The sequence below is a fragment of the Dermochelys coriacea genome, chromosome 7, assembly GCF_009764565.3.
Source record: "Dermochelys coriacea isolate rDerCor1 chromosome 7, rDerCor1.pri.v4, whole genome shotgun sequence".
Taxonomy (NCBI): Eukaryota; Metazoa; Chordata; order Testudines; family Dermochelyidae; genus Dermochelys; species Dermochelys coriacea.
The window spans coordinates 51,746,860-51,764,166 of NC_050074.1; the positions used below are offsets into that span (position 1 = coordinate 51,746,860).

The 17,307-nt window shown below is 53.7% G+C and overlaps 2 protein-coding genes across 8 annotated transcripts in view; one reads left to right on the forward strand and one right to left on the reverse strand.

Annotated features, from left to right (window-relative positions):
- On the forward strand, window positions 1–10,639 carry GMPPB (GDP-mannose pyrophosphorylase B). Of its 2 annotated transcripts, none has more exons than XM_043518400.1 (10): window positions 1–130; window positions 273–405; window positions 483–563; window positions 787–835; window positions 1,095–1,237; window positions 2,630–2,830; window positions 3,266–3,344; window positions 3,637–3,764; window positions 9,272–9,454; window positions 10,136–10,639. In XM_043518400.1, exons 2-10 carry the CDS (start codon window positions 277–279, stop codon window positions 10,265–10,267), a joined length of 1,125 nt encoding a protein of 374 aa, XP_043374335.1. In that variant the 5' UTR covers window positions 1–130; window positions 273–276; the 3' UTR covers window positions 10,268–10,639. The 2 variants fall into 2 exon arrangements, with proteins under 2 accessions (XP_043374335.1, XP_043374336.1); XM_043518401.1 differs by having other exon boundaries at window positions 6–130; window positions 2,672–2,830.
- A 204-nt stretch (window positions 10,640–10,843) lies between these two features.
- RNF123 (ring finger protein 123) overlaps window positions 10,844–17,307 on the reverse strand; it is a 145,889-nt gene continuing 139,425 nt past the window's right edge. For 4 of the 6 annotated variants that reach the window (XM_038408374.2, XM_038408371.2, XM_043518399.1 and 1 more), the window contains exons 37-39: window positions 12,903–12,997; window positions 12,209–12,294; window positions 10,844–11,821 (exon numbers count right to left, since the gene is read on the reverse strand). In XM_038408374.2, coding sequence (XP_038264302.1) covers window positions 11,722–11,821; window positions 12,209–12,294; window positions 12,903–12,997 — 281 coding nt within the window. In that variant the 3' untranslated portion in view covers window positions 10,844–11,721. Of the gene's footprint in view, window positions 11,822–12,208; window positions 12,295–12,902; window positions 13,013–17,307 lie in introns of all 6 variants that reach the window. The other 2 variants (XM_043518398.1, XM_043518395.1) reach the window with 1 other exon arrangement.

Consider the following 17,307-nt stretch of genomic DNA (forward strand, 5'->3'; position numbering starts at 1 on the left):
GGTTACTATGGGAATGCCGTTGCGTGCTGTATGATTGGCCGGCAGGGTGGAGGGACACGTCTGCCGCTCGGATTGGTCAGGAGGCCCGGCCTCTGCTTCCCCGCCTGAAGGGCGCGGCGGAGCGGGACAGGTGTTGGGGCCGGTGAATGAGCGCGGGCTGGGCCGGGAAAGGAGCTGGGGCGACGGTCGGGCAGGGGGCGGAGCCCAGAAGGGGCGGGGCGAGCCCTGCCCCCGCGCGCCGGCCTGACGTGGCGGTTCCCGTCCCCGCACAGGGCGATGAAGGCGCTCATCCTGGTGGGCGGCTACGGCACCCGGCTGCGGCCGTTGACGCTCAGCACCCCGAAGCCGCTGGTGGAGTTCTGCAACAAGCCTATGCTGCTGCACCAGCTGGAGGCTCTGCGCCAGGTAGGGCCGGGCCCCAAACCCCGCTCGCGGCGGCTCCCAGGCCCCCGCCGCTGACGCGCTTTCCCTTTCCCCGGCAGGCGGGCGTCGATCACGTGATCCTGGCTGTCAGCTACATGTCGGAGGTGCTGGAGGGGGCGATGCGGGAGCAGGAGCAGCGGGTGAGACCGGGCCGCGGGGAGCCATGTGGAAGGGCTGGAGGGCGGGGCGGGGCGGGGCGGGGGGTTGGGCAGGTGGGGGGTGGGAGCTGGGTGGACAGGGGAAACCATCTGGGGAGGTGGGGGGTTGGGCAGAACAGGGTGGTATCGGGGGCATTTGGGGGGGCAGGAAGTGGCCATTAGTGCACTGCATCGTCCTGACTCTGGATTCTTTTACCTTTCTCAGCTGGGCATTCGCATCTCCCTGTCCCATGAGAAGGAGCCACTGGGCACAGGTGAGTCTGTGCCCATCCCACAGGCTCAGTGGGGCCCCCTTCAGGTCAGCCAAGGGGCCAGACTACCTGCTTATGCAGTTTACAGGGATGGGGTGAGGCTTCTCATCCAAATGCCACCCGCTTGCATAAAACTGAAGCTAAACGGCTAGCTCAGCGCAGGGTGGAGCCAGTGCCTGCTGGCAGCTGTTGTATCCACTTTGGGGAGCAGTGGGTGGCCTTGCCCCCCTCCAGCTCTCTCTGAGCCATATTCCCTCTACAGCGGGGCCCCTGGCGCTGGCCCGGGAGCTGCTGACTGAGAGCTCGGAGCCTTTCTTCGTCCTTAATAGCGACGTGATCTGCGACTTCCCATTCACAGACATGGTGCGCTTCCACAAGCGCCACGGCAAGGAGGGCTCCATCGTGGTGAGTGCCCAGGGCTGACTCCTGCCACCCCCTACTGACTTGGTGTACCAGGCTGCACTTGTTCCTGGGCTTTTAGGGGCACAGCCAGGTGTGCTGGAACCTGTGTAAAAATGGGGAGGCCATGCCCCCTGCCCCTCCCTCCCTAGCCTGGCTTGAAGCTGGAGCCGAGCTGGGATAAGAGTTGCCTGGGCTGGGATAAGAGCTGCCCGGGCTGCTGTGGGGAATCCCAGGACCCTCCACCTGCCAAGAACAGCCCCCAGTCTGTGCTTCCACCCTGGAGGTGTGCCACCCAGGCTAGGTGGAGGGTCTGGGGTTCCCCACAGTTGCCCGGGCTCCCTGGGCAGCTATTGCCATGGCCTGGCTCTGGCTTCTGGCCTGGCCAGGGGGCAGGTCTCAGGAGGAAGAGGAGGAGCAGGTGGCAGGGTTCCTTGGTGAAATGGGGGGGGGGGCTAAGGCTCACCTTGGCTCCCCACTGGGAAGAGGATGGTGCTACTGGCAGGGGCAATGCTTTGTGGTGAGAGGACTGATCACCTTATCAGCTCCCCGGGCATGAAGAACAGCCCTGCCACTGCCTCTATGACCCTCCCCCAGGGGTGGCTCCACCAATGTTCGGGGCTGGGTCTCTCCCTCAGCCCCGCCGGCTGCCCCCATGGGCCTTCTGTGGAGCATCCCCTGGCCCTGCCTGCCATCCCCATGCGTCCCTGTCTGTCCTGCGCAGCAGGCTGCTGCTCCGCGCTACGCCCCCTTGCTGGCGTCTGCCACAGCCGACTTACAAGGGAGCGGCACTGGGGGCAGGCTGAGACAGTTGCTGCGCCTGAGCAGCAGCCTGGGGGAGCTTGGCTGAGTGTTGGGCTGGGGAGGGGGTCAGTGGGGAGAGGGTTGGGGGGAGTCCTCTCTGGCCCCCAGCCCCGGGGCAGCCTGCCTGCTGCACCCCAAACTCCTCATCCCTCACCCAGCCCCATGCCCCTCCCACACCCCAACCCTCTGTCCCAGCCCAGAGCTTGCACCCAGCATGCAAACCCCCTCCTGCACCCAGCAACCCAAACCTCCTCCCGCACTCGAACCTCCTGCCCCCAGCAGCCAAACTCCAGCCTAAAGCCCACACTCCTCCCGCACCCAAACTTCCACCCAGAGCCTTAGGCAGGGGTGTGTGTGGGGTGGGGGTGGACTTGGACCCGTTCTGGGCACCACCAAAAATTATACAAACCTGCAGCCTCTGCCCCCCCCCCCATTTTGGTCCCCCTGAGTACAGCTGGCAGAAATGGGACTACTGGCTGTGCAATCCTGGCCAAGTCCTTTCCCTTTGCCTCAGTTTCCCTGTCTGTAAAAAGGAGACACAGTCCTGGCCAATGTAGTGACTGGCCTGGCAGAGCCCACCTGGCCTTCCCTCAGTCATCCCACAGGGAGGTGCCTTGCAGTGACTTTGCCTTGCAGGTGACAAAGGTGGAGGAGCCCTCCAAGTACGGGGTGGTGGTGTGCGAAGCTGAGACAGGACGCATCCATCGCTTTGTGGAGAAACCCCAGGTGTTTGTCTCAAATAAGATAAATGCCGGCATGTACATCTTCAACCCCAGCCTCCTGCTCAGGATCCAGGTAGGGAACTGGCCACCTGTGGGCCCAGCCTTCAGAAGGGAGAGCAATGGCTGGGGGTGAGAGGGAGGGATGCATGTCTCCTGGTCTGCACCCCCTCCCTCCCCGGGTTTGTGTGCATGTGTAGCAGAGGGCAGATGGAGGCTGAGCGTTGGCCTGGGGGTTTTCTAGGAGACAGAGGAGGCTGTGGAAGGGGAGGGATTCCCAGCAGTTGGGGCACTGAAACGGATCAGGTGGAGCCCGGGGGCATGGAAGCAGAGACCAGGCCCAGCCAGGAACTCTCATGACCACCTGGAATCTCTAGGCTGCATGTAGGTTTAACAGCCAGGTGCTTGGAGGGCATTGTGGGAACTGGGAGGCTGTGCGCTCCGGGTTAATGGAAGCACCAGGCTGGAGGAGATGCCCCTGACTGGGCCCTGTGTTTCTGTCTGTCTGCAGCTGCGGCCCACCTCCATAGAAAAGGAGATCTTCCCGGTGATGGCTCAGGATGGGGAGCTCTATGCCATGGAGTTGCAGGGTAAGGGACCCCGCTGAGACCCCTTCCCAGCCCCAGAGTAAAGGAGACATCCATCTCTCCACCCTCTGCTCTGCCTTGGGAGACGCACAGCCCTCCCCCTCTCTGCCCCAGCAACAAGGAAACCTGCCCCAAGTCTGTGTGCCTCTTGCGCCAGTGGCATCAAGTGGGTATATGAGCTGCCTCCTCTGGCCCCATCCAGGAGGATGGGGGGAATCTTCTGTGCTTGTTGCGGGGGCTTGACCTGGCCCTGTTGCCCTCCCTGTAGGCTATGAGTGCTGCTCTGTCCCTACAGGCTTCTGGATGGACATTGGGCAGCCCAAGGACTTTCTGACGGGAATGTGCATGTTCCTGCAGTCGCTGAGGGTCCAGCACCCAGAGAGGCTGCATGCAGGCCCTGGCTTCATGGGGAACGTGCTGGTGGTGAGTGCCTATGCTCCTCCGCCCAGTGGTGTACTTGGGACACTGCTTCCATCCTGACATGGGTGGGAGTAGATCCACCTACAGTGGTGGGCTTGCAGTAACCCGGTCACCCTGCTGCTGGCCTCCCCCCCCCATTCTCTGGGAGCTGAGCTGGTTTTGTGTGGCTTCTGATGGTAGGGCTCTGTAACTGGCTGTGGGCTCTGGCTTACTGAGCTCTGCTGCAGTATGCTAGGAAATTCAGACTCAGGACACTAACTGGCACTGGTCTCCAACCTGTGCACCCCATGTGGGACTCCAGCAGGCTTGCTATGGCCAGCCCAGCCCAGCCTGGTCCCTCATCCCACTGGGGCCCTCCCAGATGGGGAGTGTGGGCTGCCTGGGCCCTGTCTGAGGAAGCTGAGACGGGGCCCTTGCTGTCCTAACACCAGCCTGAGCTAGTCCTGGCCAGGGATCATCTAGGCTCAGGCTTTCCAGCCCAAGCAAGGGGCTGGCTGTAATTCTCTCCATTGGGCAGTGCCCAGGGCCCAGCCCACAGGGAGGGAGTGAAAAGAACAGAACATAAGAACGGCCACACTGGGTCAGACCAAAGGTCCAGCTAGCCAAGTGTCCTGTCTTCTGACAATGGCCAATGCCAGGTGCTTCAGAGGGGGTGAGCAGAAAAGGGCCATTATCAAGTGATCCATCCCCTGGAGTCCAGTGCCAGCTTCTGGCAATCAGAGGCTAGGGACATCTGGTGCTTAGGTTGCATCACTGACCAGCTTGGCTAATAGCCACTGATGGACTGATCCTTCAAGAACTGATCTCATTCTTTTTTTGAACCCAGTTATAGTTTTGGCCTTGCCAGGGGATGTTGTGAATGAGTTTCCCAGGTTGACTGTGTATTGTGTGAAGAATGTTTGTTTTAAACCTGCTGTCTATTAATTTCATTGGGTGACCCACGGTTCTTGTGTTATGTGAATGGGTAAATAACACTTCCCTATTCACCTTTTCCACACCAGCCATGATTTTATAAACCTCCATCATATCATCCCTTGGGGGTCTCTTTTGCAAGCTGATCAGTCCTAGTCTTTTTAATCTCTGCTCCTATGGAAGCTGTTCCATACCCCTAATCATTTTTGTTGCCCTTCTCTGAACCTTTTCCAATTCTAATATATCTTTTTTGAGATGGGGCAACCAGAATACATTGTTCAAAGTGTGTGTATACCATGGCTTCATATAGTGGCATTATAATATTTTCTGACTTATTATCTATCACTTTCCTAATGATTCCCAACATTCTGTATGCTTTCTTGACTGCTGCTGCACATTGAGTGGATGTTTTCATAGAACTATCCACAGTGACTCCAACATCTTTCTTGAGTGGGAACAGCTAACATATACCCCTTATTTTGTATATATAGTTGGGATTTAAGTTTTCCAATGTGCATTACTTTGCATTTATCAACATTTAATTTCATCTGCCATTTTGTTGCCCAGACACCCAGTTGTATGAGATCCCTTTGTAACTCTTTGCAAACTGCTTGGGACTTAATTAATTTTGCATCATCTACAAACTTTGCCACCTTAACGTTTATCCCTTTTCCAGATCATTTACAAATCTATTGAACAGCACTGGTCCCAGTACAGATCCCTGGAGGACCCTGCTGTTTATGTCTGCCCACTCTGAAAACTGACCATTAATTCATACCCTTTGTTTCCTGTTAACTAATTACTGATCAGTGTGGGCCTTCCCTCTTATTCCATGACAGCTTACTTTCTTAAGAAAACAAGAGCAAGTACACGTACACGATATCCACTGAATCACCCTTCTCCACATGTTTGTTGGCCCCCTCAAAAAATTCTAATAGATTGGTGAGGCATGATTTCCCTTTACAAAAGCCATGTTGACTCTTCCCCAACAAATCATGTTCATCTATGTGTCTGAATTTTTCCTTTACTATAGTTTCAATCAATTTACCAGATACCGAAGTCCGGCTTACCAGCCCGTAATTGCTGGGATCCCCTCTGGAGCCTTTTTTTTTTTTTTTATTGGTATTACATTAGTTAGCTGGTACAGAGGTTACATACCACCGTTCGTAGTTCTGCAGTTTCATATTTGAGTTCCTTCAGAACTCTTGGGGAATAACATTTGGTCCTAGTGACTTATTACTGTTTAATTTATCACTTTGTTCCAAAACCTTCTTTATTGTCACCTCAATCTGGAACCATTCTTCAGATTTGTCACTTAAAAAGTGACTCAGGTGAGGGGAATCTCCTTCACACCCTCTGCAGTGAACACTGATGCAAAGAATTAATTTTGTTCTCCATAATGGCCTTGTCTTCTTTGAGTGCTCCTTTGGCACCTTGATGGCCTAGTGGCCCCATTGATTGATTGTTTGGAAGGCTTCCTGCTTCTGATGAGCTTAAAGGATTCTTTGTGGGCAGTTCTTCTCTTTTGCTAATTGCTCTTCAAATTCTTTTTTCAGCTGTCTCATTCATTCCTTCCTTCTTAAGCCCCTGGCATTGGCCACTGTTGGCAGACAGGATATTGGGCTAAATGAAGTGTTGGTCTGCTTCAGTATGGCCATTCTTATGTTAATTATACTTTTACACTTCACTTGCCAGAGGTTAGGCTCCTGTTTTCCTCAGTAAGATGTGATTTGTAATTTATAAAGCCTGCCTTTTTGCCTCTCACCACCTCTTTTACTCTGCTGGTTCGCCATGTTGCATTTATTTTTGTTCCTCTTACTATTTTTTTTTTTTTAAATTTGTGGTGTAGCCTCTAATATGGTGGTTTAAAAAGTTTCCATGCAGTTTGCAGGCATTTCACTACTGTTACTGTTTTAATTTCTTTTTTAACTAGCTTCCTCATTTGTGTAGTTCCCCTTTTTTTAAGTTAAATGCTACTATGATGAGTTCCTTTGGTATTCCCTCCACCCCCCCATGTTAAATTTAATTACATTATGGATGCTATCACCAAGTGGTTCAACTATATTCGCTTCTAATCTCTATCAGCATTTCATAATCACTGTCACTATTCTGGTCAGGTGGTCGGTAGTATATTCCTACTGCTATACTCTTATTATTCAAGCATGGAATTTCTATCCACAGCAATTCTGTGGTGCTGTTTTGATTCATTTAAGATTTTTACAAGTTTCACTCTGTTTTCTTTCACAGTCCCCCACTAGCACAACCTGCTCTGTTGTTACAACATCTATAGGATGCTGGTTTTACCATCTCCCATTGATTATAATCATTTAACAGCAGGCACTCAAGTTCTCCCATCTTAGTATTTAGACTTCTTGCATTTGTATACAAGTGCATAAAAAAACTGGTCAGTACTTAGTTGTCTGCCTTCATGTGATTATAATTGAATGGGACTCTTTCATTTGACTGTTTCTCTTCAGTTCCTACTTGCACTTTATCAATTTTTGTCCTTGCCTCTTTACTAGGACATAGAGAGAATCCCCATTAATAGATCCTCCCCTAACAGATGTCTGCCCAAACCATGCACACTCCTGCACCTGTCAGCTTTTCCCCAGCCCTTAGATTAAAAACTCCTTTGCAACCTTTTAATTTGACATGCTGGCAGTCTGGTTCTCTTTGGGTTAGGAGGAGCCCCTCCCTCCGCTATTGGCTCCTTCCTTCCCTAATAAACCTAAGCCCCTCTTCCTAACACCATTGTCTCATCCACGCAATGAGACTTGCCTGTCTGGCACTGCACATGGAATTGGAAGCATTTCAATGAAATAGAGCACTTCCCTTTTCCTGGACTCTAGCCCCTTACCTAGCAGCCTACATTTGGCCTCCAGGACTTCCCCTGCCTTGCCCTATGGCACTGGTACCTACATGTATCATGACCCCTGGCCCCTCCCCAGCACTGCACATAAGTCTATCTAGATGTCTTGAGAGCTGCAACCTTTGCACCTGGTAGATAATTCACCATGTGGTTCTCACGAACTGAGCTGTTTTTCCAATAATTGAATCCCCCATTACTATTACCTGTCTCTTCCTAGTTAGTAGGGTCTCTCCCCTAGAAGGGTGTCTTCAGTGTGAGATGAGGGTCCTAATTAAGGGTTTATTGCCTTTTGCTCTAGCTTGATGTTCTTTCCCTGAGACCTTCATCCTTCTCAGCAGCCCCGAGGCTGTCAGGCCAGGGGTGGGCCCGCTCTGCTGTGTCCTGTAAAGTCTTGTTGTCGTAACGTTGTGTCTCCCTTAGCTCTGTCAGTTCAGCTACTCTAGTCTCTGAGGGCCAGGAGCTGCCTGCAGCCACGTGCCTATGAGGCAGGTAATCATCCATGCTGTATTCAGTGCAATAAACTGGAGAGACCCTGCTCTGCTCCTGGACTTGTACTCTTGCCTGCAGTATTTGTACTCTTGGAGCCTGTGGTGCAGGAGGGGATTGTTTCTTGGCCTAACTTTAGGGAATAGAAAGTATATCTGGCTCTCTCTCACTCACTCTCTAACCTCCTTTCTCGCTAGCTCCGCTTGTTGCTTTGGAGCTGGCTTTTCAACCCGTCTACATGAGTAGTTCTGCCTGCTGGTTAACAGTTCAAGACTTAGGGATCAAAGCTCTCAGCTAGCCTTGGCACATGGCCCCTAACCAGCCCACATGATACATTTCAGTCAAACAGGCCCACAGCAAGCACATGCCGTACTCATCCCAAGGGTCGGGCAGAGCTCTGTGGAGTGCTACAAACCTGGGGTTTGCAGACAGCCTCGCTGGCTGAGCAGGTTCCAGAAAGGTGAGGGATGGGAATAGAGGGTAGCCCTAGGGCTGTGCTGTCACTGGGGTCCTGAGGAGGCCTCTGACCCACATCACTTTGAGTATGGCTGAGCACTGCAGCTCCCCCCAAAAACAGTCTGCATGGGCTGAGTGAGGTGGGCTGGCCCCTTCTGCAGGCACAGGCCATTGCAAGCTTCTGTAACAGCACTTACTTTAGAGGGAATGGGGCTAGGGGCAGCTATCCCCTCCCATGCAGGACTCTGTACCAAGGCATGTTATGTAGGGACAGGATGACCCTGGGATTGCCTAGAGGGGAGCCTGGGGTGGAGACTCCCCTCTCTCTCTTGCCTGCCTGCAACATAGGGGGTTACAGTGAGCTCAGCCACTGACCTGAGAAGCAGGCCCTCGCTGGGCTACCAGGTGTGGCATCTGTGTCTAAGTACTGGCAGGTGCAGCATGGGGGGGGGGGAGGGAAAGAAGGTTGCTGGTAAGCTCTCATCTCTGGGGGGGAGTTATGGGGCCTCCTTCACCAGAGTGGGCTGGTATCTTCTAGCACAGGGCTGCCTTGAGCCAGGGAACTCCTTGCTGCTGGCTGATAGAGAATCAGCCAGGACTTGGGTCCATGACTTTCCTCGCTTAGCTATCTGCTCTGTTCTCAAAAGGGCAGCTCCTCCAGCTAGCCGTGCTAGGCCATGGCCAGATACCCCTAGTACCCTGAGGGCTGGAGCAGTAGGGATTGGTGCTAGGGCAGGTAGCTGCCCCTGTAGTGTAGGCCCACACCCACCTCACTCTTCCTTTCCAGGACCCAAGTGCTCAGATTGGTGAGAACTGCACGATTGGCCCCAATGTCACCATTGGGGCTGGGGTGGTGGTGGAAGATGGGGTACGGATCAAGCGCTGCACCATCCTGAAAGGCTCCCGTATCCGCTCCCACTCCTGGCTAGAGTCCTGCATTGTTGGCTGGCTGTCGTCTGTGGGTCAGTGGGTGAGTTACCTAGCAGGCTGGTGCATGCCTGCAGCAGGGCCCAGCAGCCAGGGGGCTGGCTGTGTGTCTATCATAGACACTTGCTGGTTAGTTGACTACACATGGCTGCTGGTGCTCCCTGGTGAGTCATGGCTGTGCCCATTTTCTTTTTGGGGTACTGGAGGGGGGCTATGCCTGGCTGGCTTGGGGGTGCTAGGGCACAGTCCCTTTCTGCACAAGAACAGAGCTGACAGCTGGGGGCAAGGATACAAAACTCCAGCTCTGGGGTCAAAATCTGGCTTTGGGGCAGGCTTGAGTTAGAGAGACCAGAGCCCAGTTCATCCCTCCTCCTTGAGCAGGTATGAGAGGGGCTTGACAGTTTGAAAGGGCCAGGCTGCTCCCAGCCCAGGGAAAGGTAGGTAGGTAGGTGGGGGGGGGGGGTACAGCTGTTGCTATGCCTGGCTGCAGTGGTGGGCATCCCATCTCTCCTCCAGCCTATGGCTTGTTGGGGGGGCAGGAGTCAGGAGCAGCAGCTCAGTGTTAGGTGAATGAAGCACTGGGCAAGTCCCCCCATGTACCCACACTGTGGGAGACATGCTGCCTCTGGGGCAGGGCTGCTGCAACTATGTTACCATCCTGCCAGCTTGGCCTGTGAGGAAGCATGCGGTGGAGACTGGCTGACAGGCACCCTGTCTTGGTTAGGTGCGGATGGAGAACGTGACAGTGCTGGGTGAGGACGTCATTGTCAATGATGAGCTCTATCTCAATGGGGCCAACGTGCTGCCACACAAGTCTATCGCCGAGTCGGTACCGGAACCACGCATCATCATGTAGCTGCTGGGCCAGGCCTGCTACTGAACTGTTAACACTTTGTTTCCTGGAGCAAAGCCCTGCATGCAGGGGTGGGTACAGGAGCTGGCTCTGCTGGCACAGCATCTCTGCCAGGATGCCTGGGAGGGATTCACAGCAGGGAGCAGCACTAGGCCCTCATGGGCTGCAAGGAGCTAGGGGCTAATGGGGGTTTGTAGCCATGGGGCTGCTGTCAGGGGGCAGCAGGGGGAAGAGCTCTATCCTGTAGCAGCAAAAAGTGTTCAGGAAAAGTAGGAGGCCACAGCTGCAACATGCCTGTGCTGGTAGGAGCCAGGTGTGCTGCTGAGGGCCAGGCCTACAGAGCCCTACCCAATACAATTACACTGTTGAAAAGTGCTGAATGCCCCTGTGTCACCTTTATGCTGTGGCTGGTTCTGTAGCCATTTGGGTTGGGAGGGGCACAGCCTTACTTTCCATACCACTCTTGCATGTGTCTATCCCCCTGAGGCAGCTGGGGGCTTGGCCCCTGCCCAGACACAGCTGCTTCTAGATCCCCAAGCCTTTCATTCCCATCTGCCGCACACACAAGTTGCCACCACATAAGGAAGAATAATTTAATACTCCCATGCAGGGAAGTGATCCTGGCTGGGGCAGGTAACACAGCACCCGATGCACAGCACTGAGCAATCCCACAAGGCTGGTCACAAATCACACACCCTGCTAGTCCCGTCCCACCCCACCTGCAGCAGAGCACAAGTATGGCCCAGAGACCCAAGCCAAAGCTCCTGCACAAACCAGCAGGGATCCCCAACCCTGCTGCCAGCTAGCACATCCTCCAGCCGCTGCAGGCTGAGGTGCCACCTACTTCTCCCCCACCAGGCTGAAGCTGGGGGACTGCAGGCTGCCAGACCCCAGCCAATTACAGCCCAGCAGAGAACTCAGCCACCAGGTCCAAGGCCTAGACCAAGCCAGCTGTGAACAGCCTCTGCTCTTTGTCTAGCTTAGCACAGAAGCAGTAGCTCTCCCCAGTCTGGCTACCTGGTACCTAGAGCTGGGGCCAAAGCATGCCTTACCCCCAGCAAAGGGAAGCTGGCAGTGGCTCAACACAGCACATAGGCTCACACATGAACAAATGCTCCATAGCAAATGGCAACCACAGCAGGACAGGCCCTGGGGGCAGCCAGGCTCCTGCAGGCTGTGGCGGTGAGGACATGCTGGCATTAGCCTCACCAGGGAAAGGCAGCGCCCCTCAGCCTTTACTGCATTAGGCCTTCCCACACCTGCTGAATGAGCCAAGCCCAGCCTTGGCTCAGACAGGGCAAGAACAGCACCTCTGCCATCTGCTGGGGACCCTCGCCCTCCTGAGCAAGGGGGCTGGGCCATGGAAGGGCCCACAACTAACCAAAGCTGGGCCACCCCCTACTGGAGGCTGAGGGAAATAAGCCTCTGGAGCCTGCAGGACCAGCCCAGGCCCCCTGCTAGGAGCTGACCGGCTTGATGAAGTCGTCCACACCTGTGATGGTGGCCTTGCAGAAAAAGCAGTCCTTGTTGTTCATCAGGTGCTGGTTGATGCATGCTCTGAAAAGACAAAGCTTGTACCATGAGGGAGTTGTGCCCAGCCCTGCACCCCAAGGCAAAGCTCTTCCCTTGAACAGTGGACCCCACGGCTGCACCCCTGCTCTGTCACCCTGCAGCGAGGTCTGGAGCCACAGTGCGGTGAGGGATGGGGCCTGGCCCTCTCACTCAGGAGCCCCTTCAACCGCACGCAAACATGTCCAAGAGCTTGCATGGAGCATGAGCCAAGTCTTTAGGCTCCAGATACAGGCAGTCTTTGCCGGGGGGGAGTTCAAGGGGAGCGGAGAAGCATTACTCTCCCCGGCTCCTATTCTGTGGGGCCGAGCAGACTCCCTTCTTCCTGGCCCCCAGTAGGGAGGGAAGGGGCAAACGCCAGCCGCAGTTACTCACTTGCAGGACTTGTGGGAGCATGGCCTGAAGATAGCTGAGATGGGGTGTGCGTAGCAGATGGGGCACAGGTCCTCCTCACTGGTTGGCTGCAAAGACAATCACCCGGCCTCAAGTTAGCTGCTGAAGGCACCCACACACTCCCTAGGGCTGCCTCCTGCACCAAGCAACCTGAGCCCAGCACTCCTGTCCCTTGTAGCCCAGGCTGGTGGCTGCCCTGGGGTTGCTCAGGCTGGCAGCCTGTGTAGCACCCCAGGGCTATGTTCAGCTCAGCCAGCGTAGCAGGGATTTAATCCTAGAGAGACTCAGACTGCCTGGGGACTCCCAATCGCACCTCACACCCCAGGTTTGGCCAAGGGAGCCTCTGCCCTGGGGAGTTTTCCCAGCCAGCCCTCACCCCAACATGCCCACTATGCAGCAGGGCAACAGCCCCCCACCCTGTGTGGCCAGCTCCCAGTGGTTCCAGCTGCCAGGCACAGAGAAGTGGGTACATTTAGCATTCAGCAGAGTACTGGGTACACAGCTGCCTGGGCTGTGCAGTGGCCAAGCCAGGCAGCATGTGCAGAGCTAGCCCCACAGCTGCCCAGGCTGAACCCTCCCAGGTAACCATCTGAGCTGGCATGACTGGTTCCCTCACCTCCACCCCACAAGGCTGCTGATGTCTGGACTGGGCAGGGGCTGGATGGATGGGACTCACCAGCGTGGAGGCAGCTGCCTGCTTTGACTCTTCACTCAGGTGGCTCAGCATCCGCTCCACCTTGGCCAGCTCCTCCAGGCTGATGTAGTCAGTGTCTGCGGAGGGAAGGGCTGAAGTGAAAGGGAAGAGAGCACCAGAACTGGCCCCAAAAGGGAGGGTGGTACTTGTGGGGCACACAGCACAGCTCTGTGCCTGACTTCTCGCCAGGACACCCCCATTGGCCCAGGAATGGTAAACTGCAGCCAAATTGGCTGGACAGCACAGTGGCTCTGTGCAAGCTGCAGTGTCCCCCCCACAGGCAGGCACAGGACGAGCCGGTGGGGGTGTCCAGGATCTCGGCAGCATAGGAGACAAGCAGAGTGCTGGTCATGCTGCTCCCTCCCTGCAGGGCAAGACCAGAGAGATGGGCACCTGCTCTCTTCCAGCAGCTGTGTCCATGCATTAGAGCCTGCCTGAAAGCCACTGGTGGGCAAGCAGCATTGAATGGGGGTTGGAGAGGGCACTGAGGGTCAGAGGGCCCGAAGGTGGCATCCAAGCAAGTAGGTTGGGCTGGGGGAGCTAGGGAGGACCAAGGTGGCAACAGGTCTAGGCCAGCAGGGATGTGAGGGGGCAGCTGCTGGTTCTGGGAGAGGCTGCAGTGTCAAGGCCCAGGGCAATGAAGAGGTGGTGTGGGGGGAGTGGGCATTCAAGCTGTGTGATGAGAGGCTGGGCAACCCTGACAAGAGAGGCTGGAGGTACACAGTGTTTGGGGGACCCTGCCAAAGCAGGCAGGGAAAATTCCTCAAAGATTATTTCTTTTCTGCTCCCTAGCAGCATCTCCTCTCGCTGCAGCTCATGGAACTGGATCAGCACGCTGTGGCCATGCCCTCTCTGCTTCTGCTTGCTGCCAGCGGAATATTCCCAAGCGGTAAAACGAACAGCGTTAACAAATATTCCAGAAGTAATGACATTATGTACATTGGACCAAGGAAAACAATCCTATAGTAACGATTCCACTTAGTGTCTAACCCTGGCTCCTGAGCCATCCAGGGTGGGGAGAACGGTGGGAGACGCTGCTAGCAGAAAGGAAATTATTGCTACAAAATCTTCGATTCTCCCACAGTTCTGGCTGTCTGGGAAGTAGCGATCAGATATAGGGAGGGTTATGAAACAAAAGTTTGATAAAAAGTACCCCCCGCCCCTTTTGTGAACTTGCTCAAAAGTCTGTACTATATCTGAGCCACTTCCTGTAGCACCATTCTGCCATAGGAGCCTCTGCAGAAGACAGAAGGCCCACCCTGTGGAGCTTAATGAAGATGTTAGCTGTAGACCAGGGGTCTCAAACACGCGGCCTGCAGGGTTATTTCCTGCAGCCCACCAAGCTCCCCGCACCCTTCCCAGAGTTATTTCCTGTGGCCTGCCAGACTCCCCTCCCCCTGCTTCCCCTCCCCCCAGTGCGCCAAGTCCCCGCTCCTCTGCCTACCTGCAGGCGCTTCCTGCCGCCAAACAGCTGTTTGGCAGCGCTTAGTGCTTTCCAGGAGGGAGGGGGGAGGAGCGGGGAGCCACAGGCCCAGGGGAGGTGGCGGAGAAGTGGTGGGGCAGGGATTTCGGGAAGGGGTTGGAATGGGGGCGGGGAAGGGGTGGGAACAGGTGGGGTAGGGGCAGGGCCTCATGGAAGGGGTGAAGTGGGGGCAGGGGCAGCATTGGGGGGGAGGGTCAGTGATGCGGCCCTCGGGCCAATGTACTAGTCCTCATATGGCCCTCGTTGTGATTTGAGTTTGAGATCCCTGCTGTAGACCACTTTCCAAATTTAAATTTGGAAAATTTAAATTTCCAAAGCACTTGCTTATTTCTCCCATGAGGCTGCTAAGGATCTCATGGAGTGCACCTTGATCCCTTCTGGGACTGGAGCCTCTGAGGATTCAGGGTTCCACAATACATAGTGTGATCCACCTAACAATGGAGGACTTGGAAGCTCTGAGTCTCTCGCATTTCGAGTAGAAGGACACAAATTAGGAGTCCGATCTTCTGGATTCTGCACAGTTGAGAGATTTTCAAAGCTCTTCTGACATTCCCGCTCTGCCACATCTTTGCCATTGGATGTTGTAGTTTTAGACAGAATAAAGGAAGCACAGCTTCTTGGGAAGTGTGAAAGGAGGAATTTACCTTAGCAAGAAAGGATGCTGGTGTCCTGAGCCCCACTTTGACCTCATGGAACACCCAGTAAGGCTCATGTATGGATAAGGCTGCCAGCTCTAAACACTTGCCTGGCGGACATGACAGCTACGAAGAACCAGTCTTAAAGGATAAATGAAAGACCGACACTGGAGTCAGAAGCTCAAAGGGATGGCTGGCAGGGCCCTCAAAACTAGCAGTATGTCCCATGCTGGCAAGACTGGCCTGACTGTTGGTCTGGGTAACTGGACTGCTAGAAGAAATCTGGCTACCTGTGGATGCTCTGCAAGGGGGCCAAGGATCCTACAAATAGCACAATATTAAGAGCAGACGCCTGACATGAAATGATATTCAGCTGAAGGTCTCTGTCTAGGTCTTCTTGGAGAAAGTCCAGAATAGCTGGAATTCCAGGATTTCTGTGATTTGCATTGTGTTCTTGGTACCAGTTGTAGAATCTGGACCACAGAGAACAGGATATTTTTAGTATTGAACTCTCCTAGATTAAAGCAATAACTTAATGAATCCGGAAGATGGATCGAGACCTTCTAGTGCTTCCCTGTCAATAGCCAGGCTGTTAGTTGAAGCTGTTTTGGGTCTGGCTGAAGAACAGGACCTTTTGAAAGGTTGTCCAGTCTTCACAGAACCTGAAGTCGGAGTCCCAGTTTCAGCTCTATCAGGTCTGAGAACCAAGGTCTCCTTGGCCAATGAGGAGTTATAAGCATTACCATTGCTTGCTCTCATTTTATTTTCTGAACCATCTTCCTCAGTAGCAGAAAAGGTGGAAATGCGTCAAGTAGGCCCTATGGCCAACTGTGCAATCAGGCATCTGTGCCCACGGCTCTGGCGTCTGTCTCACTTGTGAAGTATTTTTGCATTTGTATGATTCTTTGCATTTGTATGATTCACAAATGGGTTGGTTAAAGGAAGGAAGAATATCTGAATGGTGAGTCCTGATTCAGACATCATTTGGAGTTGTTGACCCTGTGCCTGGTAAGACCATCTGCCCTTTTGTGGTTCAGATCCACTTTAATGTGGATCACCCTGAGGAAAAGGCAGAACTGTTCCATCCACCTCACTATTTTCATTGCTTCCACAAGTAGTTCTGGATGCCTTGTTCCCCATTGGTTGTTTAAGTATGCAAAACATAGTCATAGTGTCTGATTGAACCAGGACATGGTTCCCCCTTAGAGTGAGCTGGAACCTTTGCAAAGCTAGCTGAACAGCTCTCAGCTCTAGGAGGTATATGCTGTTAGCCTTTTTCTCCTAGCTCCAGAGGCCCTGGGCTGTTTGGGTCTCAAAGTGAGCTCCCCAGCCCTCCAGGCTGGCCTTGGTTGCAAGGACTAAAGGATCTGGAAGGCAGATGGGCATGCCTCTGCAGGCATTATCATGGGCTGACCACCATTATAAGGAGTTAAATACCTCATTGGAACCCGTACTTGATCTTTCATGTGTTCCGGGGAATGTTCCCGCACCTTTAGTTTGAAGGCTTGACGATGTCTGATGAGTGATTGTGCCCATGTAGTGATCCCTATGCACAGTACCAGAAGTCCTAGCACAGCACAATGCTATGGTAGGCTTGCTACAGCTCTGGAGCAAGATGATAAATTTCTGGATTTTCTGAAACCTTTCTAATGACAGGTTTCAGAGTAGCAGCCGTGTTAGTCTATATCCGCAAAAAGAAAAGGAGGACTTGTGGCACCTTAGAGACTCACAAATTTATTTGAGCATAAGCTTTTGTGAGATAGAGCTCACTTCATCGGATGCATTCAGTAGAAAATACAGTGGGGAGATCTATACACATAGAGAACATGAAACAATGTTACATAGAGAACATGAAACAATAATACACACTGTGATGAGAGTGATCAGGTAAGGTGAGCTATTTCCCCATGTTTATTTCCCCCCCTCTACTATTCCTCACATGTTCTTGTCAACGGCTGGAAATGGCCCACCTTGATTATCATTACAAAAGGTTTTTTTTTCCTCTCCTGCTGGTAATAGCTCACCTTACCTGATCACTCTTGTTACAGTGTGTACGGTAACACCCATTGTTTCATGCTTTCTGTGTATATAAAATCTCCCCACTGTATTTTCCACTGCATGCATCCGATGAAGTGAGCTGTAGCTCATGAAAGCTTATGCTCAAATAAGTTTGTTAGTCTCTAAGGTGCCACAAGTACTCCTTTTCTTTCTAATGATGTTTGCTATCAAGGGTGTCTATTTCTGCTTCCATGCGGTTAGTCTGTTGGAT

Bases quoted from the DNA above. Each gene is read 5' to 3' on its own strand.
- GMPPB (XM_043518400.1), top strand. From the start codon at position 277: ATGAAGGCGCTCATCCTGGTGGGCGGCTACGGCACCCGGCTGCGGCCG. The intron at 564-786 runs GTGAGACCGGGC...TACCTTTCTCAG, and splicing joins TGCGGGAGCAGGAGCAGCGG to CTGGGCATTCGCATCTCCCT. The intron at 2,831-3,265 runs GTAGGGAACTGG...GTCTGTCTGCAG, and splicing joins GCCTCCTGCTCAGGATCCAG to CTGCGGCCCACCTCCATAGA.